The following is a 23,818-nucleotide window of genomic DNA, read 5'->3' as shown; positions in this document are numbered from 1 at the left end:
GAATGTTGAAATAGGAAAATAAATATGTGATTGAAGGAAATATTAATTTTAAGATATGATTAGAAATAATAATGGGCATAATATTATATCAAATATTGTGTATCGATCTTATTTATTTCTATTTCCTTCAATCACATATTTATTTTCCTATTTCAACAAAAATAACCCTCTAACAAATTCGTTTCCATTTACGAAGAAATGTATTAAAAATTAAATAAAATAATCATGCAGTTTACTAAATACGTGGAACAACCACGTTGTATCATGTCCAGTAGTCACATCACATCCAACATGACAGACAAAATAGACTGAAGACAGTTACTACTGTACTGTTTGGCCTTAGGTTTTATTTTGTTGAATTTTAAAAGAAATAGATCAACCTATATCATTGTGTTACATAAAAAAAAACCCATTGGATTCAGATTCAGTCATCAAATAAATATTCGTTTATTTTATTTTAAAATTTTAATTCTTCATTTTTCTAATAATTTTTCATTTTCAAAAACAAAACAAAACAAAATTAGATGAGATAAACCATGAGATATCAAGATATCCTGCTGGTTAAGAGTAGATAATTTAAAATTTTTTAAATATTTATATCCGATTTGTAATTTTTGGATATCCACAATATTGAGTATCCATAAAAACCATAGATATTTGTTAATATCCTTATCCGAGTCAAATTATGATAAAAATGATAAATAAACTTATAAAATAAATTCAAACACAAATAAAATATATAATTCATCATGTACAATGATATTCAAATTTTATAACATAAATTTTCTAAATCAACTCAAATACAAATACAATAATAATCTATCATATACAAACATATTCAAAGTTTAAAATTCAAAATAATAAGTATTCTAAATCTCCATATTTAAAAGATCGGTCATCATAAACTTTTATACGCCTTAACTCTACATGAAATAACTCTACATATTATAAAAAAAACTCTACATGAAAAACTTATAAAGATTAAACAACTTAAATATCTACACCAAATTATTGATATATTTAATTATATTTTTAAAAAATATGGATCGAATCGGATATGTTGGATAATTCGATTTTTATATCCGTATCCGATTCATATCTGACAAATATTTTAAAATTAATATCCTTATCTGATCTTTGAACTCAAATTTTCGATTTGAATACGAATTGAATAATGAATTGATTTTGTTTTTCGAATATTATGCCTACTTCTATTTAGTGGTATCTATTTTGGTTTAGATATTTGTTTATTTTATTCCAAGTTGGAATAAAAATACCCAGACATAGCGATAAAGTTGTTTGGGAGTACAAAGTATTTTTTTCACTTCGAGCCTCATCTGAAAATCATCATTATAAAAAAAATTGGAATAAAAATAAAGTAAATAATAAATAATGACATATTTGAAACTGAATTTCATTAAAAATTTTATGAAATTAAAGAAAGTGAATTAAAGTTTAATATAAAAATAAAATTGGGGAAGTCAAAATTTTTAAAACTTTTTAAAGTGAATACAAGTTCAATGAAACCGAGTTAGTGTAGAAACCAAATTAATGATAAAAATTTGTTTAAATAAAAAATTGATATAGAAAAGGTTAAAATTGAAAATTTTGATATAAAACCCGGGATCCAAGATATCACTTTAACTTAGCAATTTTTATCATGAAATACAAATTTAAAAATTTAATCTCCTCAAAATTAATAATATCTATAATTAAAAAAAAATATTAACTCGAAAAATAATAAAGGGTATATAAAATTAAGAACGAAACTAGTCGAAAGTCTGGGATAAATCGGAAGACATCTGACTGGTAGTTGTAAATATAAAAGTTCAATTTTTATAAGAAAAAATAAATGTAATTTCATCCTTTTATGAATATCAAATTATTTTGTTATTTAAAAAAAATATTAACGTAATTTGTATTTTTAAGAAAAACTAAATTTAACAAAATACCAATTATATTTTTATAATTTCATTGAATATTTGATTTTTGAAATAAAACTCCGAATTCAAAATGACTTGTATGCTTGACTTTCAATAATTTGGATGAGATGATATATTTCTAGGTCTAATAATTTTTTCCAAATGTGCATCAAATCAATGTACACTAAATACAAAATATTTTAGAAAATGAATAAACACCTTAAATAAATATGTGCCTAAATTTATTACTGTAATCAAATTATAAAAAATTATTTAGTATATTAAAATTATAAAAAAATGTTCCAAGTAATTATTTTTAATTTCTAATGTATATACATCACTTATAAATTTTTTATATAAAAAAATAATGACATTGAAGTTAAAATAATTATATTTTGAATTTCCTAAAAAATCTAATTATATTTAATATTATTATTGTTTTTATAAAAACTTAATAACATTTTAGAACATAATATTTTTATATAGAAATTTCAAGTAGTTATATCTATTTATTTTCGAGACATGAATAACTTACATATCTGTGCGATTTTCCAGTAAAATTGTCATCATCTGATAAATCCTCTATGTTTATTTGGAATATGTTAATGAAATATTGCTTTCGAATGCATCATCTTCATGTGTGTTAATATATTTAATAAAAATCAATTTAATATATAATTTAATTCCTGACACTATATTTTAATTACACGAAAACTTTATACTAAATATGGCAGAATTTTAATTTTAGAATGAATGTCCATATAATTTCTTTGCCCATACTCTTACCTAGAAATTTCAAATAACAAAGGGTCTTATTCATTATTGTTGAACTAATTTCCAATACTAATGAAGCTATACTTGTAGGTCATTAAGTAGCTTACTAATCCATTAATTAATTAATTAATGATAAAGGTTTCGCATCTCTAATCCAACGGCCAATTAATACCAAAGGAATATAACACGTGCCACATCATGAGAGCGAGTACAGAGCATTTTACTACCCGCTCGAGTAGATGTTTGAACCATACACAAAAGCATTTTGTTTTTCCCGCGAGCATTAATGAGCCTCCTCCTCAACTGTTACACACTTTAACGTACAGATGAGCCAGGGGGAGAGAGAGAGAGAGAGAGAGAGAGAGGAGGATGAGACGCCATTAATGGCGACCTCAACTACCTATCTAGTGGCGAGAGATTAATGAATGATTTTACACTGACAGGGAAGAGAGCAAAACCACATCCACATTTCTACACTACACACACACTCTCTCTCTGTTGTGTCTGCCGCAGAGATCCGGCGCTGAGGATGTGGAACGCGACGGAAAACGTGTTCTCGCGTTCAACGTCGTTCAAGGACGAGACCGAGGATGAGGAAGAGCTCCGATGGGCAGCGCTGCAGCGGCTGCCGACTTACGCTCGAGTCCGCCGGGGAATTTTCCGAGACTTGATCGGAGAGTCGAAGGAAGTCGAAATCGGCGATCTAGAAGCCAGTCAGAAGCGGCTTCTCCTCGACCGTCTCGTCAATTCCGTTGATCATGATCCTGAGCAGTTCTTCGCTCGCGTGAGGAAGAGATTCGACGCGTAATTTTTAAAAAAGTTTTCTTATACTCATGTTGAATCCTTGATTTGGGGATAAATTTCGAACTAAGTTTAGCTCTGATGGTTGAGAATTGATGTACATTTACATTCGGATCCAATCTAACCTTTCAGTGTGGTTTTCATCGTTTTTTGGGAATTTTCGCAGAGTTGATTTGAAATTCCCAAAGATTGAAGTTCGATTTCAGAACCTAAGAGTAGAATCGTTCGTTCATGTTGGAAGCAGGGCTTTACCAACAATTCCTAATTTCATCTTCAACATGACAGAAGTACTGAAACCCAGACTCGGTTCTCATTTTTGAATTTTTATTTTCCTTGTAAATTTGAGCATTTTTGGCAATCTAAGAGTATCTTTTTTCAAGGCTTTGTTAAGGAAACTGAGGTTGTTACGTGGAAAACGGAGCAAATTGACGATCTTAGACAATGTCAGTGGAATTGTTAGACCTTCAAGGTATACATCTGATTCTGATCCAGTTCAAAGCAGTCATGTAATTCATAGTTTAATTTCTGTGTTTGAATGATTTCCGTGTAAGTGTTGTGTAGATTGACGCTTCTACTGGGTCCTCCAAGTTCTGGAAAGACAACATTACTCTTAGCTTTAGCCGGACGTCTCGGGAGTAATCTTGAGGTACTGAAATATCTTACAGACTGGTAATGTTATACGCATGCAACACATACTCGTCCATTTGCTTGGTCTGACCATCAGAATCATAGCTAAAGGTCATAGCTGATGCCGAAACTTTCCAACATACTTGTTGGTTTTGCTGATTGGATTGAGATTTTTTCCTTCTTTTTACATGTTCTTTGATTCCCCTGAAGACGTCAGGGACAATTACATACAACGGATACAAATTGAACGAGATAGTGGCCCCCAGGACGTCTGCCTATGTCAGCCAACAAGACTGGCATGTTGCAGAGATGACAGTTCGGCAGACACTTGAGTTTGCTGGTCGCTGTCAAGGTGTCGGATTTAAATATGGTAAGTTTTTTACGCTTTGTTAGTGCAGTATTCCCTTGTTTCGCTTGTTTTTTTTAAAAAAAATAATATTTTCACTCTTAAAACAGATATGCTCTTGGAGCTTGCAAGGAGAGAAAAGTTGGCAGGGTTAAAACCTGACGAGGATCTTGATATATTTATGAAGGTACTTGTATTCTAAATGATGGTATTCTACTTCTCCTCCTCGCTCAATCATGTCCTAACAATTTTCCAAACCTTTTCTCCAGTCATCAGCACTTGGAGGACAGGAGACAAGCCTTGTCGTGGAATATATCATGAAGGTACTTCCCAAAGCCTCTTATGTGTAGATCAAAGTTCAAATGAGGGCATAAGTTTTTACAAATGCTGAAACTAATACGACATTGGATTTAATAAAAATGATTCCTTTCAATTGTTGCTAAATCTGTTTCAGAAAACTGAATAAGGATGATTTATATTCATTGCATGTGTACTCGTAAGGAATTTACCGTATCTTATAACATGAAGCAGTTTAAATACAAGTATATCAGGTTCTTGTGAACCTATTTCCTCAAATTTTCCTGAAGTTCTCATACATCCAACAAAGATTTTAGGGTTGGACACATGTGCTGACACATTGGTGGGAGATGAGATGATTAAAGGAATTTCAGGGGGGCAAAAGAAACGTCTCACAACAGGTCAGTGCCTTTTCTCGCCTCCATTTTACGAGCACATGTCGGTACCCTGACTAATGCCTAAATCGGTGCACTGAGTTTCCAGGGGAACTACTAGTTGGTCCCGCAAGAGTCCTTTTCATGGATGAAATATCGAACGGTCTGGATAGTTCAACCACTCATCAAATTATCAAGTATCTAAAACATTCAACTCATGCACTTGAAGGAACAACTGTGATTTCTCTACTCCAACCTGCTCCTGAGACTTATGAGTTATTCGACGACATTATTCTTATGTCTGAGGGGCAGATTATATACCAGGGCCCTCGTGAAGAGGTTCTTGGTTTCTTTTCATCCGTGGGGTTTAGTTGCCCTGAGAGGAAAAGTGTAGCAGATTTCTTACAAGAGGTAAGAATAAATCAGAGATCAAGTTGGTGCTTTTGGAACTTCAACTGAACCAATTTATATGTGCACAGGTTACCTCAAAAAAGGACCAACAACAATACTGGTCTGTTCCATTTAGGCCTTATCGCTATATACCTCCTGGAAAGTTTGCTGAAGTTTTTCGTTCATACCCAACTGGCAAGAATTTATCCAACAAACTCGCTGTTCCATTTGATAAACGGTACAATCATCCAGCAGCATTGTCAACGTCTCAATACGGTGTTAACAGGAGTGAACTTCTTAAGATCAACTTTTCATGGCAGAGGCAGCTTATGAAACAGAATTCATTTATTTATGTCTTCAAGTTTGTTCAGGTAGTGTACTCGATTATGCATCTTCAGTCCCTTAAATCTTTCTGCTTTGCTTTCGCAATATTCACTGCACAGTTCATGAATAAAGTGCCTCAAAGATTTTTTTTCTTTTAATTCAATCTCTCCACCTACTCATTTGCAGCTTCTTCTAGTTGCTTTGATCACAATGACTGTCTTTTGCCGGACAACAATTCATCACGACACCATCAATGATGGCAACATATATCTTGGGGCACTATACTTTTCCATGGTCATCATTCTCTTTAATGGGTTTACAGAGGTTCCAATGCTGGTAGCCAAGCTGCCTGTCCTCTATAAGCACAGGGACTTACATTTTTATCCAAGCTGGGCTTATACATTACCTTCCTGGTTATTGAGCGTTCCTACTTCAATAATAGAGTCCCTCACATGGGTTGGAGTTACATATTATGTTATAGGATATGATCCTCAGTTTACCAGGTACACACCCAAGGAAATATTGAATTTGGAATGGGTTTTTGATTGCCTGACAAAGTTAACAATTAAGTCCTCCGATCTGCAGGTTTCTTCAGCAGTTCTTGTTGTTTTTTTCTCTGCACCAGATGTCACTGGGTCTTTTCCGCGTGATAGGTTCTTTAGGCCGGCATATGATAGTTGCCAATACTTTCGGTTCTTTTGCAATGTTGGTAGTCATGGCTCTCGGAGGATTTATCATTTCCAGAGGTCATCATTGCTCTTCCTGGGTTTTCTTGACCTTTTTCCTTGTACATTTGTAATGGATCTCGTGTTTCGTTTAACAGATAGCATACCGACCTGGTGGATTTGGGGCTACTGGATTTCTCCATTGATGTATGCTCAAAATGCAGTAGCTGTGAACGAGTTCCTCGGTCATTCTTGGCAAAAGGTGAAGTGATTACTTAAGGACACTTCAGATATTGAGATAAATAGTGTATACTTGCTTATTACATTTCATGACTGCTTTTCTATTTGTTGTACATGTAGAAAGCTGGGAACAATTCTGATGAATCTCTAGGTTTGGCATTACTACGACAGCGAAGTTTGTTTCCTGAGAGCTACTGGTATTGGATCGGTGTTGGTGCCTTGCTTGGATATACAGTTCTTTTCAATTTGCTATTTACTCTGTTCCTGGCTTTTCTCAATCGTAAGCTCTCATTCTTTAAAGTGCACCTAAAATTTCGATTTTCTGACACGGTGTACCGTTCCTAATACTGTTTGTTATTTCTTAAAATATTCATAGCTTGGGGCAAGCTGCAAGCTGTTGTTACCAAAGAAGAGTTGGAAGAGAAGGAGAAGAAAAGGAAAGGCGATGACTTTGTTGTGGAATTGAGAGAGTACTTGCAGCACTCGGGCTCGCTAAACGGTGAATGAAGAATATGTTCTGCTCATTCTTCGATTTTCTGAACAGAAGAAGCTAACTTTTTCATTCTCTTGTTCAGGAAAATATTTCAAGAACAGAGGCATGGTTCTCCCATTTCAACCGCTCTCTTTGTCTTTCAGAAATATTAATTACTATGTGGAGGTTCCGTTGGTACGTACAGCTCTCCTTACTGTTGGCTAAACAACATGAAGACATTTATTGACCTGTCTTTCTGATCGAATGAAAATTTCAGGGATTGAAACAACAAGGGATAGTGGAAGATAAGTTGCAGCTTCTTATGAATATCACTGGAGCTTTTAGACCCGGTGTGCTAACAGCATTGGTGGGAGTTAGTGGTGCCGGAAAAACAACGCTCATGGATGTTTTAGCTGGTAGAAAAACCGGTGGGATCATTGAAGGTGATATATACATATCAGGTTATTCCAAGAAGCAGGAAACTTTCGCGAGAATTTCCGGTTATTGTGAGCAGAATGATGTTCATTCCCCTTGCCTAACTGTTCTAGAATCTCTTCTTTTCTCTGCGTGGCTCCGGTTACCTGTGGATGTTGACATAGAGACACAAAGGGTAATTTCGTTCAATAATCATATTTCTTGACTCGATTTCTAAACGAGGTTTTACTGAATTCTTCTTAATTCTATCGTTAAGGCATTTGTCCATGAGGTGATGGAGCTCGTTGAGCTGACCCCATTGAGTGGTGCGCTGGTGGGTCTACCTGGAGTTGACGGTCTGTCAACAGAACAGAGGAAAAGGTTAACGATCGCTGTCGAGCTCGTAGCCAACCCTTCAATAGTATTCATGGACGAACCAACTTCAGGATTGGACGCGAGGTCTGCAGCCATTGTCATGAGGACTGTGAGAAATATTGTTAACACTGGACGGACCATAGTTTGCACGATTCATCAGCCGAGCATCGACATCTTTGAATCCTTTGACGAGGTCTTTCTCCTCGAGCAATGATTCAGTTCTCAAACCCAACAATGTTTGGAATTTCCTTATGCATCATTCCTACTGTTCCTTTTTTATGCAGCTTTTGTTCATGAAACGTGGTGGGGAGCTTATATATGCTGGTCCGCTCGGCCAAAAATCCTGCGAGCTCGTAAAGTATTTCGAGGTAAATCTTGTTGCAGAAAGCCAAAATGCTAATTACTCCTCAGAAATGGATCCATGTTCATATAATTCTTGCATTTTTTGCTTAACAACGTGCAAATGTGTTTTCTTTTCATTTGCAACTCTGGCTGCTGAAATATTCGTTTTTATATTCTTCTCTTGCTTAGTCAATTGAAGGGGTGCCAAAGATCAAGCCTGGGCATAATCCCGCGGCATGGATGCTTGATGTCACTTCCTATACCGAGGAGCAACGGTTGGGGGTTAATTTCGCCGAAATTTACAAGAACTCGAGCTTGTTTCAGTACGTAACTTTCCAATTTTAATCGAAGTTTTGTATGCATTAACATCGAATCCAGAATATATATTTCTAACAGTAATCTGTTTACCTTGTTGGCATCTATCCTCATACCACAGTCGGAACAAGGAGTTGGTTGATTTCCTCAGCAAGCCAAGTAGCATTTCGAAAGAACTCGAGTTCCCTACAAGGTACTCTCGGCCTCTATTCAGCCAGTTCCTCGCATGCCTGTGGAAACAAAACCTATCATATTGGCGAAACCCTCAATACACCGCCGTTCGCTACTTCTACACCGTGGTTATCTCGCTGATGCTCGGAACAATATGTTGGAAATTTGGTTCCAAAAGGTACGACAAACAACGATGATCATACTCAATTGTTTTGAAATATCCTTTCTCATGCGTCCGCTTTTCCCGTTTCAGAGACACACAACAAGATTTATTCAACGCGATGGGATCCATGTACGCCGCCATCCTCTTCATCGGCATCACAAACGCATCGGCTGCTCAGCCCGTCGTTTCCATCGAAAGATTCGTTTCGTATCGCGAGAGAGCGGCCGGAATGTACTCCGCTCTACCCTTTGCATTTGCACAGGTCCATAATACCTCTCTGCCCTTTTCTTTCTCATTCATTCCTTCATACAATTCAACCATTAACACAACGATTTTTACAACCCACAAAACGCAGGTCTTCATAGAGTTCCCTTACGTTTTCGCACAATCCGCGATTTACTCGACAATCTTCTACGCCATGGCTTCGTTCGAATGGAACGCCATCAAGTTCCTCTGGTATTTATACTTCATGTACTTCACGGTAATGTACTTCACCTTCTACGGGATGATGACTACAGCCGTAACGCCAAACCACAACGTTGCATCCATCATTGCTGCACCGTTCTATATGCTTTGGAACCTCTTCAGTGGCTTCATGATCCCGTACAAGGTAACCCCATAGATCCATTTTTTCAGTTCATCTTGATACAACACTTTTGGGCACAGTCGAATACCTGAATTTTTCGCTGTACCTGACCTCGGTCTCACTTCCTTGGGGTTTCTCGGCCGGATTATCCGACCGAGGCTTCTATAAGAGTCCAGACCCGAGTTTCGGGTACCCGCCGAGCACCTGGCTGGCGAGGTGGCAAGTTGAGGGGGCAAGGCATGTCCGATGTGACGAGGGCAAACCGAAACCCTACATTGTTAGTCTCTTTCGCCCTCCGAACTGTCTTAAACTTTAAAAAAAATCAATAAAATTCCTAATCTTTATTTTAAAACAAAACCCTAATCGTCCTCAGCCCGATGCCACCTCTCTAGTTCAGCCCTCTCCCTCTCTGGTCCGATAGCCGCAGGGCACTGGTACTCGTCGGTCAAAACCTGAATTGAAACCCCAATGTCGGGTTCTCACCGGCAACGGACCCATATTTGTCTCACCGGTGGATGAATATCCAAGATTTGGGTATCCAATTCACAGGTCGGGTCGGGCTGACACCCGCCATTTCGGAAGCCCACCTATTATCAAAATGACAACACGATCACACGCACTTGCACAGAACTTTCACAGAGCCATCTTTTTTCGCATTCACCGATTACATTTTCGTTCGCACAAAAACGTGACCCGATCCAATTACTTCCATAAACAGAGGATCCCGATATGGTGGAGATGGTACTACTGGGCAAACCCAGTAGCCTGGACACTGTACGGACTCTTGGTCTCACAGTACGGTGATGATGAAAGACAAGTGAAGTTACTCGATGGGATCCATCGCGTTTCGACCAAACAACTTCTCCACGACTTGATGGGTTACCGACATGATTTCTTGGGCATCTCCGCTATTATGGTCGTCGGATTCTGCGTTTTCTTCGCCTTCATCTTCGCTTTCGCCATTAAAGCCTTCAATTTCCAGAGGAGATGACCAAAAAAACCCCGGTAGTTCTTCTTCTCAAGAGCTTGAAACTTGAAGCTTCCTTCATTCGTTGTTCTTACAAGCATAAGAAAGCATTGCATATGATCTGTAATCTTATTACATTTATAATGTATATTGTCTCCAACATGATTCCATTATTATCACAAGAGTATTGGTTCAAGGACAATGATGTAACAATAAGAACTTAATTATTTCTTTTCACCTTTTTTGTTGTCACTGTTTTTGCTCTCCTGCATGTGATATTCGTTTACACTTATAATGTACGATTGTAATTAATTTTAAAAGGTCAACGAAACCATTTAAAATATTGTTAGCATTTAAGATTTGTTATTGTTTTATTAATACCATGACACTTTTTACCTTAATTTTTCCATGTAAATTTAATTAAAAAAATTATCATGATCTTTTGAACTCATTTTAAAATACAATTATTGGATATAAGTATGATTATTTATATTAAGTTTGATATTATATTTAATAAATTAAATTTAAAATTTGTATTTTTAGCTATAGTTTTGATATACATTTTTTGTAAAATATAAAATTTTTAGGAATTAAATTGCTGCCCCATTTTTGTGGGAGGGGGGGTCAAGTTCATTGCCTTGAAAATAACGACCCAAACGGAAACCAAAACCAGAAGTATGTTTAGCCTCTCGACTTCCCCTTCTTCTGTTCTAATGTATTCACCAGTCTATTAAAACCTCGAAAATATTAAACATATACATACAAAGATAAGGGTGTATATATGTGTGTGTATATGTTACATGCAAGTATACATATTTATACGTATATTTAATTTATGTATATGTGAGTACATAAGCTTGTAAATGTATGTACGTATGTATTATACATAAATATCTGTACATGATTGTATATATTTTTTTTAAATACAAAGGAAAATTGAAAAAAAAAACTTATTGATGTGTCACTAATGACATCCTGCTATTTTTTTAAAATTTAATCACGCCAATTACGACTATAAAACTCGATATTCCATTAATATCGTTAAAGTAATACATCAATCTATTAAGATTTTGAAAAATAGATTTGTTCTATTTGAAAATTTAGTGTAATATTTGTGCTATTTTAGAAAAATAAAAATACATGTATTATGGTGATAAAACTAATGACGCGTAAGGTTTTTATGAGATTTTCTTCCAAATGAAAAAAAATTAGTTAATTAGGAGAGAGATTGAATTCTAGAAGGTCAGTTGAATAAACATTTCCAAAATAAGTTAGTTTAATTACGATTTTACCCTTTAAAAAACGTTGTATTTCAATACGCCTGTAGGGAATTGAAAGATGCCAAGAACTTCTTAGTTAGTTAGTGGAAACCTAACAGAAATATTGAAAGATGTGGAAGATATATAGATTTATGTGTGTGTGTTTTTCCTTTCTCGATCATTTCACCTTCCCTCTCCTTCACTGTCTTCTCTCATCTCCGTGACCGTGAAATTTCATCGCAGCCGTGTTTTCTCTCTCCTCCGCGAATCTTCCCATATCTTCCGAAACAACTCTATTTTTTAAAAATTTTCTCGGAATTAATTTAGTTTTAGCAAAAGTATACCTTATATTGAAAGCTTCGCGGAACCATCTTCTTCTTCCTCTTCTTCTTCTTTTTTTGTGCATAGAGTCATCTTCTTTGGACGTTGATTTTTTTTTTTTGTAGATTTATTACAAAAAAAATTTCTGCGAATATTCAAAACCTGTGAATTATTTTTAAAAATAAAATAAAAGATAAAACAGGAAAATTATGATGATGAATACTAGTAAAGGGAATGTTCAGTCTGCCTATAAGATTCCGAGTGACATCGGAGGCGTTTCGTCGCTGACGTTGGCAACTCCTCCTCGTGTCTCCGTTCCCTTTCCGATCACCGGAAAATCATCGCCGATGAGTCGTATCCGCCTGCGAAGGACGTCTTCCGACTACCTCAGGCACGTCGAGTCCGTGTCGGAGATCTCCTCCGATGCCGGCAAGATCTCCCATTCGAACGCTGTTGTTTTAGGCGAATCTCTTGCTTCTGAGGAGAATGATCTCGTCTTCCCCAGCGAGGATTTCTCCCGCCAAGCTCTCGTTCCCTCTCCCCAAAAGGTTCTCTCTCTCTCTCTCTCTCTTCTGTATTTGTTTCTTCAATCTAGGTGACGGCATAGATAACAAATACTGTCTGGTATTGTTTTTTCAATTCTCTGTTTGTATGAGTTCAGTACTCGGAGATGTATAGAAGATCGGTCGATGATCCGGCTGGGTTCTGGGCTGATATTGCATCTGAGTTTTACTGGAAGCAGAAATGGGGTGATCGAGTTTTGTCTGAAAATCTGGATGTCAGGAAAGGCCCTATCCACATTGAGGTCTGCAATCTTTTTCCGCTCTGTTTGTTTTGTTGTTTTCCTTAAAACGTTCCTTATGACAATGCCTGAGATATAATATCATGTCCAAACCAGTGGTTCAAGGGAGGAATCACCAACATTTGCTACAATTGCTTGGACGAAACCGTTGAGGCTGGTCTTGGTGATAAAACCGCCATTTACTGGGAAGGCAATGATCCCGGTTTCGATTCCTCCTTGACTTATTCTGAGTTGCTTCACAGAGTTTGCCAGGTATCAATGGCGATTCCACCATATCTACCTCCCTCTCCAAGCACACTTCATCACACTTTCATTCCCTTAATTTCGCCTTTCGTGGGTCTTATCGGTGTTACAGCTTGCTAACTACTTGAGAGATATCGGAGTGAAGAAGGGGGATGCAGTTATCATTTACTTACCGATGTTGATGGAACTTCCCATTGCTATGCTTGCATGTGCACGGATAGGAGCAGTTCATTCGGTATATCCCACAATGCCATTTTACCCGTCTCTATTCAAATCTTTTACATAGTTCATTTGTATTCACGATCCATTCATTGTCTTAAATTCTTTTCATTCTGGTCTAGGTTGTTTTTGCTGGGTTTTCTGCTGATTCTCTTGCCCAAAGGATCTTGGACTGTAAGCCGAAAGCAGTATTGACTTGCAATGCTGTTAAAAGAGGTCCTAAACTCATTCTCCTTAAGGATATTGTTGATGCTGCTCTTGACCAGTCCTCCAAAAATGGAGTCTCTGTAGGTTAGTTATGTACTTTTTCTCAAGTTTTTTATATGATTTCTTCCTTGCATAGCTGCCGTTTGCTGTTCCCGTTTGCTTGTTTTTCTTTCATTGCTTGTCGGGTCGATCTCTTCATTAACTTATATAATGATTTATGGCTGTTTTGTCTTTCCTTCTGTTCTGTACAAGCAGGTGTATGCTTGACCTATGACAACTCATCAGCCTTGACAAGAGAAAACACTAAATGGCAGAATGGAAGAGATGTGTGGTGGCAGGTGAGTTTGAAAGTCAGTGTATACTCGGTGAAAATGAAATGCATCTTTTTTTTTAAAGAAAAATTCGAACCGTGCATTGAGATTTTGTTTTGTCGGTCTGTGGTTATATTGTTTCCAGGACGTTGTCCCGAAATATGAAACATCCTGCGAGGTGGAATGGGTTGATGCGGAAGATCCCCTGTTCTTGCTCTACACCAGTGGGAGTACAGGGAAGCCAAAGGTACTTACTTTCGGTCCTTTGTTAGATCGAACTCTTGGTTATGTTCTGTCTCTAATATGAGTTCTTGAAAGGGCGTTCTCCACACAACCGGGGGATATATGGTCTACACTGCTACGACATTCAAATATGCATTTGACTACAAACCATCAGATGTCTACTGGTGCTGATAGAGACCCATGTCCAATTTTTAGCCCTAAACCCCGAAGAATTTTGGTTACTCACTCAACGGTGAATTGTTTTTCCTCTGTAATTTAGGTGTACAGCTGATTGCGGTTGGATAACTGGCCACAGCTATGTTACTTACGGTCCGATGCTCAGTGGAGCCACCGTTGTTGTCTTCGAAGGGGTAACCCATTTCCATATTTAAACTGTTTGACATTTTCTCAACTTCAGTCTGTCATTGAACTCTTAGAGAAGATGATATAAGATGATATAGTTTGTAACATTTTAGATAATAATCCATGGGATTTAACCTCTTCGATACGTATGAAAACCTAGGAGAAAGTCGGTATCTGTATTCAAATGAGTTATGCTGTCTCTTTTTAATCTGGATTAAAGTAAAGCATTGATTATGACATTACCCTCCTCATTTATATATAAACAGGCTCCGAACTATCCCGATCCCGGGCGCTCATGGGAAATTATCGACAAATACAAGGTTTCCATATTTTACACTGCCCCAACATTGGTGCGGTCTCTTATGCGAGACGGTGATGAGGCAAGTGGTGATTATATTTTAACTGTATCAATGATTCTACATGTAACTTGTGGCTGTAAAATGCCACAAGAAATGATTATCTGTGTTTTTGTGGCGTAACTGACGCTTTAACTGGAAAAAAAAAAAACAGTTACACTCTGGTTTTTTTATTGTTTTGTTATGATTATTGCAGTATGTAAAACGTCATTCTCGGAAATCGTTGCGGATACTTGGAAGCGCAGGCGAGCCGATCAATCCCAGTGCCTGGAGGTTTGCAACTCTTATCATCTTTTGTACATATGATGGGAGTTGAAAGGGAAACTCTTTAACGCATTTCAGTTTCTTCGGTATAGATGGTTCTTTAATGTAGTCGGTGATTCGAGGTGTCCTATATCGGATACCTGGTGGCAAACTGAAACCGGCGGCTTCATGGTATCTCTCTCCCTATCTCTCGCCCTTCTCCTCTCTTGTTCATACGCCATGTTTCGTGGCAGATAACTCCATTACCAGGCGCATGGCCACAGAAGCCTGGCTCTGCAACTTTTCCGTTCTTCGGAGTCCAGGTTAGTGCAGATGTAATCCGCTTGCTTCTTATGGCTGTCACTTATCAGGTTACCCTCAAAACCCTCGTTTTCGTCTCCCGAGGCAGCTGGCCATAGTTGACGAGATGGGCAATGAAATCGAGGGTGAGTGTAGTGGTTACCTATGCGTGAAAAGCTCATGGCCCGGGGCATTTAGGACTCTTTATGGCGACCACGAAAGATACGAGATGACGTACTTCAAACCCTTTGCTGGATATTATTTCACCGGTGATGGCTGCAGCAGGTCAGTAGCCGTTTTCACCTTTGATTTCAATGAATTTATCTATCGATGAGATTAAACGGCTGCTTACATGGGCGATCGTTAATGGTTGCGTTCCAGAGATAAGGATGGTTACTACTGGCTTACGGGAAGGGTGGACGATGATATTAACGTCAGGTACAGTTTAATGTTAAATCGATCATTAAATTTCCCCTATAAATACTCGAAAACTAATGAAAATGGTGGATTTTTGGTAATTCTTCAGTGGCCACCGGATTGGAACTGCAGAAGTGGAGTCTGCTCTTGTATCACATCCCCAATGTGCAGAAGCTGCCGTTGTCGGCATCGATCACGAGGTACGAGGACGATTAACTATAAATGTTGCGAATTCCCGGATCAAGATTTTTGTCGTTCCGATGTTGTAAAATAGAAAAAGGCGGAGCCGACTGTTATGTTTTCTCGCTCGCACACAGGTGAAAGGTCAAGGCATATACGCGTTTGTCACTCCGGTGGATGGCGCTGAGTACAGCGAAGAACTCCGGAAAAGCCTTATAATCACTGTCCGGAATCAGGTTCAACCCCTCTTTAGCTTACTCTCATAAACCGACGGATTTGAGATATTGAAAACTTGACTCCATATACGATAAGTTCTCGAATATATACGTGTTGAAACGTCAACATATCGAGAACGAAGAACTTTGATAACGATTTTACCGTTCAGATCGGGGCGTTTGCGGCGCCGGACAAGATTCACTGGGCGCCGGAACTTCCAAAGACGAGAAGCGGAAAGATTATGCGTAGAATCCTCAGAAAAATCGCGTCGAGGCAACTCGATGAGCTCGGAGACAACAGCACACTCGCAGACCCCGGGGTAGTCGATCAACTTATCGCTCTCGCCGATGTTTGAATCATTTTCCCGGCATTGCACCAAATCATATTGCCATTGTTCATACGCTTTCTTCTGAGCTGGAGGCGGCCTCAAAGGATACTACTTACATATAACTAGTGACGTGGTGGTTGGGATACTAATATAAGCGTGGGAGGAACATGGTTTTAGTTTGGCCACTTTTGTTGTGTTTCAGTTTGTCATGGCTTCTTCATTAGTAAATGCTACCTATTCAATGTTTTAGTTTTTTTTTTTAAAAAATTTTAAACCTTTTCATTCTTATATAAAGAGTGATCTAGATAAGTTTTATGTTTTGATAGATTAAAGGGAGGGGGGAATCGAAACACAGTCATATTCATTTACGCAATAAGACAATAATATTCATTTTCCCTTTTTATTTATCCTCTTTTCTTAGATCGGTTTATTAAATTAGAAAACCGAATTTATTTATTTTCAACCCGAATTAAATTTCGACCCAAAATATGCTAATATGGCAAAAATCATTTTAAATTGGTTACGTGGACACGTTGATGTAAGCTTTCCGGACCTATGTGGATTTTCGATGGCCTGATATTGGTCAAATCGGTCAACGCGTTATTAGAACAACAATTTGTAAGTTCGAGGTTTTATGATGATAAAACTAATGACGCAAAAAGGTTTTATGAGATTTTTTTCAAAATAAAAAAATAGTTAATTAGGAGAGAGATTGAATTTTAAATATCAGTTGAAGTTCCGGTTAGAAAATTAAAGAATATAAAAATGGAAATAAAAAACGGGGAAATAGTAGACATAGATTTACTTGAAAATGAGTCATTACAAATAACTTGGATACGTTACAAATATCGAAAAATATGATGCAAAACCGAAATGAATGAAAAAAAATTCATGCGTCCGACCCCAAATAAATTTGGGATTAAGGTCATGTTGTTGGTAGTTGAATAAACATTTCCAAAATAAATTAGTTTAATCACGATTTTATTTTATCCTTTAAAAACGTTGTATTTGAATACGCCTCTAAGGAATATGGTATTAGGAAACAGGAGAAGTCTCGTGAGTCGTGACAAATATGGAGGACATATCATGTTGCAAAAATCTGTGTTCGGCCTACTGATTTCTTATTGACGCAATAAATAATACAAGCATAAATAAAATAAATAAATCAATAAACAAGTAACTCAATAAAATAAATAAATAAGTAGATAACAAGAAGTAGAGGTGGTATTTCGGTTCGGTTTCGAAAAATCGAACCGTACTAAATTGAAAAAATACGGTATTCTTTTCTATGCGAGCTGTCCAAAATTCGATTGTTAGAAAATTGATTTTTTTTCGGAATTGAACCGAACTCTTTAAAAAACTCGAAAAATTGAATTTTTTTTTAAAAGATCTATTTTTTGAAAAGAACAGAATCGAACACAATCGAAACCTAATATAATATAATAAATAATTAGTATATATTTTTATAAAATTGAAAAAAGTAAATCGAAGTATTCCTGACCCAAATCCGAATAATAAAACGCTCAACCTAACAGAAACTAGGGGTGGTTTAATCGAATTTCGGTTCGGATTTGGTTCGGTTATTTTCGGATTCGGTTATTTCGGTTTTATAACAACTACAACCATTCGGTTTTTGCATTAAATTTGCTTCGGTTCGGTTATACTCGGTTCGGTTATGATAAAAATATTCATTTTAAATAAAATTTATAGTTTTTCGGATACTTTTTATTCGGTTCGGTTCGGTTCGAGTTTGGGTTCGATTTTTTCGGTTTTAGAGAAATCATAACCATTCGGTTTTACATTTAATTCGATTCGGTTACGATTATACGTTATTTAGTTCGGATCGGTTCGGTTATTCGATTATTAACCAAATAAACCAGCCCTAACAGAAATCAACAATTCAATCCCATTATTATTATTATTATTATTATACAATAAGGAGACGAATCTGTGTGTAAATTCGCTTGTGGTTGAATAAATTAAGTTTTAGGTATTTTATGATATTTTAAAAATAAGATAATAAAAAGAAAGGTGTAAAAACAGTAAACAACCAACTTTATTCAAAATATCAAAACAAACCAATCAACTTAAAGTTTCGTAAAAATATAAAATTATTCTTAGTTAATAACATGTGTATATATATAGTTATTATTATTTTTCCGGTTTGACTGTTCGAACATATCTCTAGGGAAGATAATAATATGTAATTTTCCAACAAATATGGTATCAGGTTCATGTTTCTAGTTTTTTTTCGATTAAATTGGGTTTTCTTGATTGTTTCCAAAATTCTGGGGTGGAACTGAGAATATATAACGATTTAAATTTAGAAATTTATCCTAAGCACTGGAAATAAGCAATAGTTTGAGGACCTAACAGAAATATTGAAAGATGTGGAAGATATATAGATTTATGTGTGTGTGTTTTTCCTTTCTCGATCATTTCACCTTCCCTCTCTTTCACTGTCTTCTCTCATCTCCGTGACCGTGAAATTTTCATCGCAGCCGTATTTTCTCTCTCCTTCTCCTCCTCCGCCGCATTTCGTCGCCGGAAAATCCGCCGTGAATCTTCCGATATCTTCCGAGACAACTCTATTTTTTTTAAATTTTCAAGGAATTAATTTAGTTTTAGCAAAAGTATACCTTATATTGAAAGCTTCGTGGAACCATCTTCCTCTTCTTCTTCGTCTTCGTCTTCTTTTTTTTTTTTTTTTTTTTTTTTTTTTGCATAGAGTCATCTTCTTTGAACGTTGAATATTCAAAACCTGTGAATTATTTTAAAAATAAAATAAAAGATAAAAAAGGAAAATTGCGATGATGGTGAATAGTAGTACAGGGAATGTTCAGTCTGCCTATAAGATTCCGAGTGACATCGGAGGCGTTTCGTCGCTGACGTTGGCAACTCCTCCTCGTGTCTCCGCTCGCTTTCCGATCACCGGAAAATCATCGCCGATGAGTCGTGTCCGCCTGCGAAGGATGTCTTCCGACTACCTCAGGCACGTCGAATCCATGTCAGAGATCCCCTCCGGTGCCGGCAAGATCTCCCATTTGAACGCTGTTGTTTTGGGCGAATCTCTTGCTTCTGAGGAGAATGATCTCGTCTTCCCCAGCGAGGATTTCTCCCGCCAAGCTCTCGTTCCCTCTCCCCAAAAGGTTCTCTCTCTCTCTCTCTCTCTTCTGTATTTGTTTCTTCAATCTAGGTGATGGCACAGATAACAGATGCTGTCTGGTATTGTTTCTTCAATTCTCTGGTTGTGGCTATTGTTGAGTTCAGTACTCGGAGATGTATAGAAGATCGGTCGAAGATCCGGCTGGGTTCTGGGCTGATATTGCATCTGAGTTTTACTGGAAGCAGAAATGGGGTGATCGAGTTTTGTCTGAAAATCTGGATGTCAGGAAAGGCCCTATCCACATTGAGGTCTGCAATCTTCTTCCGCTCTGTTTGTTTTGTTGTTTTCCTTAAAACGTTCCTTATGACAATGCCTGAGATATAATATCATGTCCAAACCAGTGGTTCAAGGGAGGAATCACCAACATTTGCTATAATTGCTTGGACAGAAACGTTGAAGCTGGTCTTGGTGATAAAACCGCCATTTACTGGGAAGGCAATGATCCCGGTTTCGATTCCTCCTTGACTTACTCTGAGTTGCTTCACAGAGTTTGCCAGGTATCAATGGCGATTCCACCATATCCTCCTTCCTCTCCAAGCACCCTTCATCACACTTTCATTCCCTTAATTTCGCTCTTCGTGGGTCTTATCGGCGTTACAGCTTGCTAACTACTTGAGAGATATCGGAGTGAAGAAGGGGGATGCAGTTGTCATTTACTTACCGATGTTGATGGAACTTCCCATTGCTATGCTTGCCTGTGCACGGATAGGAGCCGTTCATTCGGTATATCCCACAATGCAATTTTACCTGTCTCTATTCGAATCTTTTACATAGTTCATGCGTATTCACGATCCATTGATCATCTTAAATTCTATTCATTCTCGTCTAGGTTGTTTTTGCTGGGTTTTCTGCTGATTCTCTTGCCCAAAGAATCTTGGACTGTAAGGCGAAAGCAGTATTGACTTGCAATGCTGTTAAAAGAGGTCCTAAACTCATTCTCCTTAAGGACATTGTTGATGCTGCTCTTGACCAGTCCTCCAAGAATGGTGTCTCTGTAGGTGAGTTATGTACCTTTTCTCAAGTTTTTTCTACGACTTCTTCCTTGTGTAGCTGTCGTTTTTTGTTCTCGTTTGCTTGTTCTTTGTTCATTGTTTGTCGGGTCGATCTCTTCATTAACTTATATAATGATCTGTGGCTGTTTTGTCTTTCCTTCTGTTCTCTACAAGCAGATGTATGCTTGACCTTTGACAACTCATCAGCCTTGACAAGAGAAAACACTAAATGGAAAAATGGAAGAGATGTGTGGTGGAAGGTGAGTTTGAAAGTCATTGTATACTCGGTGAAAATGAAATGCATCTTTATTTAAAAAAAAATTGTCGAACCGTGCTTTGAGATCTTGTTTGGTCGGTCTGTGGTTATATTCTTTCCAGGACGTTGTCCCGAAATATGAAACAGCCTGCGAGGTGGAATGGGTTGACGCGGAAGATCCCCTGTTCTTGCTCTACACCAGTGGGAGTACAGGGAAGCCAAAGGTACTTACTTTCGGTCCTTTGTTAGATCGAACTCTTGGTTATGTTCTGTCTCTAATATGAGTTCTTGAAAGGGCGTTCTCCACACAACCGGGGGATATATGGTCTACACTGCTACGACATTCAAATATGCATTTGACTACAAACCATCAGATGTCTACTGGTGCTGATAGAGACCCATGTCCAATTTTTAGCCCTAAACCCCGAAGAATTTTGGTTACTCACTCAACGGTGAATTGTTTTTTCCTCTGTAATTTAGGTGTACAGCTGATTGCGGTTGGATAACTGGCCACAGCTATGTTACTTACGGCCCGATGCTCAATGGAGCCACCGTTGTTGTCTTCGAAGGGGTAACCCATTTCGATATTTAAACTGTTTGACATTTTCTCAACTTCAATCTGTCATTGAACTCTTAGAAAAGATGATATAAGATGATATAGTTTGTAACATTTTAGATAATAATCCATGCTTATGCTAGTAACTCTTATCGGGATTTAACCTCTTCGATACGTATGAAAACCTAGGAGAAAGTCGGTATCTGTATTCAAATGATTTCTGCTGCCTCTTTTTTATCTGGATTAAAGTAAAGTATTGATTATGACATTACCCTCCTCATTTATAAACAGGCTCCGAACTATCCCGATCCCGGGCGCTCTTGGGAAATCGTTGACAAATACAAGGTTTCCATATTTTACACTGCCCCAACATTGGTGCGGTCTCTTATGCGCGACGGGGATAAGGCAAGTGGTGATTATATTTTAACTGTATCGATGATTTTACATGTAACATGCCACAAGAAATGATTATCTGTGTTTTTGTGGTGTAACCGATGCTTTAACAAAAAAAACAATTATGCTCGGGTTTTTTTTATTGTTTTGTTATGATTATTGCAGTACGTAAAAAGTCATTCTCGGAAATCGTTACGGATACTTGGAAGCGTAGGCGAGCCGATCAATCCCAGTGCCTGGAGGTTTGCAGCTCTTATCATCTTTTGTGCATATGATAGGAGTTGAAAGGGAAACTCTTTAACGCATTTCAGTTTCTTCGGTATAGATGGTTCTTTAATGCAGTCGGTGATTCGAGGTGTCCTATATCGGATACCTGGTGGCAAACTGAAACCGGCGGCTTCATGGTCTCTCTCTTTCTCTCTCTCTCTTCCTCTCTCTCGACGTTCGCCTCTCTTGTTCATGTGCCATGTTTCGTGGCAGATAACTCCATTACCAGGTGCATGGCCGCAGAAGCCTGGCTCTGCAACTTTTCCGTTCTTCGGAGTCCAGGTTAGTGCAGATATAATCTGATTTCTTCTTCTGGCTTTCACTTATCGGGTTACCCTCACAACCCTCGTTTTTGTCTCCCGAGGCAGCCGGCCATAGTTGACGAGAAGGGCAATGAAATCGAGGGCGAGTGTAGCGGTTACCTATGCATGAAAAGCTCGTGGCCCGGGGCATTTCGGACTCTTTATGGCGACCACGAAAGATACGAGACTACGTACTTCAAACCCATTGCTGGATATTATTTCAGCGGCGATGGCTGCAGCAGGTCAGTAGCCGTTTTCACCTTTGTTTCGAAGAATTTATCTGTCGATGAGATTAAATGGCCGCTAAATTTACACGAGCGATCGTTAATTTTTGCGTTCCAGAGATAAGGATGGTTACTACTGGCTTACAGGAAGGGTGGACGATGTTATTAACGTCAGGTACAATTTAACGTTAAATCGAACATTAAAATTCTCCCATAACTACTCGAAAACTAATGAAAATGGTGGATTTTTGGTAATTTTTCAGTGGCCACCGGATTGGAACTGCAGAAGTGGAGTCTGCTCTTGTATCACATCCCCAATGTGCAGAAGCTGCCGTTGTCGGCGTCGATCACGAGGTACGAGGAAGATTAACTATAAATGTTGCGAATCCCCAGATCAAGAATTTTTATCGTTCCGATGTTGTAACATAGAAAAAGGCGGAGCCGACTGTTACGTTTTCTCGCTCGCACACAGGTGAAAGGTCAAGGCATATACGCGTTTGTCACTCTGGCGGATGGCGCTGAGTACAGCGAAGAACTCCGGAAAATTCTTATACTCACTGTCCGGAATCAGGTTCGACCCCTCTTTACCTTTACTCTCATAAACCGACTGATTTAAGAATCGAAAACTCGACTCCATATACGATAAGTTCTCGAATATATACGTGTTGAAGCGACAACGGATCGAGAATGAAGAACTTTGATAACGATTTTACCGTTCAGATCGGGGCGTTTGCGGCGCCGGACAAGATTCACTGGGCGCCGGGACTTCCAAAGACGAGAAGCGGAAAGATTATGCGTAGAATCCTCAGAAAAATTGCGTCGAGGCAACTAGATGAGCTCGGAGACAACAGCACACTCGCAGACCCCGGGGTAGTCGATCAACTTATCGCTCTCACCGATGTTTGAATCATTTTCCCGGCATTGCACCAAATCATATTGCCATTGTTCATACGCTTTCTTCTGAGCTGGAGGCGGCCTCAAAGGGCAAAATTCTTCGTGGTGGTTCGGATACTAATATAAAGCCTGGGAGGAACATGGTTTTAGTTTGGCCGCTTTTGTTGTGTTTCAGTTTGTCAAGGCTTCTTCATTAGTAAAATGCTACCTATTCTA

The 23,818-nt window shown here is 37.9% G+C and overlaps 3 protein-coding genes across 4 annotated transcripts; all 3 read left to right on the top strand.

Moving 5' to 3' along the window:
• Window positions 1-3,041: 3,041 nt before the first annotated feature.
• LOC104809017 (ABC transporter G family member 32) lies at window positions 3,042-10,853 on the top strand. Its single transcript, XM_010534896.2, has 24 exons — window positions 3,042-3,500; window positions 3,664-3,784; window positions 3,878-3,966; window positions 4,059-4,143; window positions 4,335-4,494; window positions 4,581-4,657; window positions 4,740-4,793; window positions 5,078-5,168; window positions 5,251-5,552; window positions 5,621-5,902; window positions 6,042-6,358; window positions 6,441-6,601; window positions 6,679-6,782; window positions 6,881-7,040; window positions 7,137-7,259; window positions 7,336-7,427; window positions 7,510-7,842; window positions 7,924-8,214; window positions 8,306-8,389; window positions 8,553-8,686; window positions 8,800-9,027; window positions 9,103-9,274; window positions 9,368-9,622; window positions 10,317-10,853. The coding sequence occupies exons 1-24, from the start codon at window positions 3,118-3,120 to the stop codon at window positions 10,587-10,589; spliced, it is 4,371 nt and encodes a 1,456-aa protein (XP_010533198.1). The 5' UTR covers window positions 3,042-3,117; the 3' UTR covers window positions 10,590-10,853.
• Window positions 10,854-12,260: 1,407 nt separating this feature from the next.
• LOC104809016 (acetyl-coenzyme A synthetase, chloroplastic/glyoxysomal-like) lies at window positions 12,261-16,644 on the top strand. Its single transcript, XM_019202048.1, has 18 exons — window positions 12,261-12,693; window positions 12,807-12,950; window positions 13,044-13,199; window positions 13,303-13,425; window positions 13,532-13,700; window positions 13,872-13,954; window positions 14,073-14,174; window positions 14,246-14,334; window positions 14,430-14,520; window positions 14,779-14,892; window positions 15,065-15,141; window positions 15,225-15,303; window positions 15,366-15,434; window positions 15,521-15,696; window positions 15,793-15,849; window positions 15,938-16,028; window positions 16,146-16,244; window positions 16,394-16,644. Exons 1-18 carry the CDS (start codon window positions 12,355-12,357, stop codon window positions 16,577-16,579), a joined length of 2,244 nt encoding a protein of 747 aa, XP_019057593.1. The 5' UTR covers window positions 12,261-12,354; the 3' UTR covers window positions 16,580-16,644.
• Window positions 16,645-18,984: 2,340 nt separating this feature from the next.
• LOC104809015 (acetyl-coenzyme A synthetase, chloroplastic/glyoxysomal-like) lies at window positions 18,985-23,818 on the top strand. 2 transcript variants are annotated; one of them, XM_010534893.2, is made up of 18 exons: window positions 18,985-19,701; window positions 19,823-19,966; window positions 20,060-20,215; window positions 20,319-20,441; window positions 20,548-20,716; window positions 20,888-20,970; window positions 21,089-21,190; window positions 21,262-21,350; window positions 21,447-21,537; window positions 21,814-21,927; window positions 22,081-22,157; window positions 22,241-22,319; window positions 22,396-22,464; window positions 22,551-22,726; window positions 22,827-22,883; window positions 22,972-23,062; window positions 23,181-23,279; window positions 23,429-23,818. In XM_010534893.2, exons 1-18 carry the CDS (start codon window positions 19,363-19,365, stop codon window positions 23,612-23,614), a joined length of 2,244 nt encoding a protein of 747 aa, XP_010533195.1. In that variant the 5' UTR covers window positions 18,985-19,362; the 3' UTR covers window positions 23,615-23,818. The 2 variants fall into 2 exon arrangements, with proteins under 2 accessions (XP_010533195.1, XP_010533196.1); XM_010534894.1 differs by having other exon boundaries at window positions 19,431-19,701; window positions 20,107-20,215.

The sequence above is a fragment of the Tarenaya hassleriana genome, unplaced genomic scaffold, assembly GCF_000463585.1.
Source record: "Tarenaya hassleriana unplaced genomic scaffold, ASM46358v1 Cleome15, whole genome shotgun sequence".
In the NCBI taxonomy this organism is placed as follows: Eukaryota; Viridiplantae; Streptophyta; class Magnoliopsida; order Brassicales; family Cleomaceae; genus Tarenaya; species Tarenaya hassleriana.
Note: the sequence above shows the minus strand (reverse complement) of the source record. Positions and strands in the feature narration are given on the sequence as shown.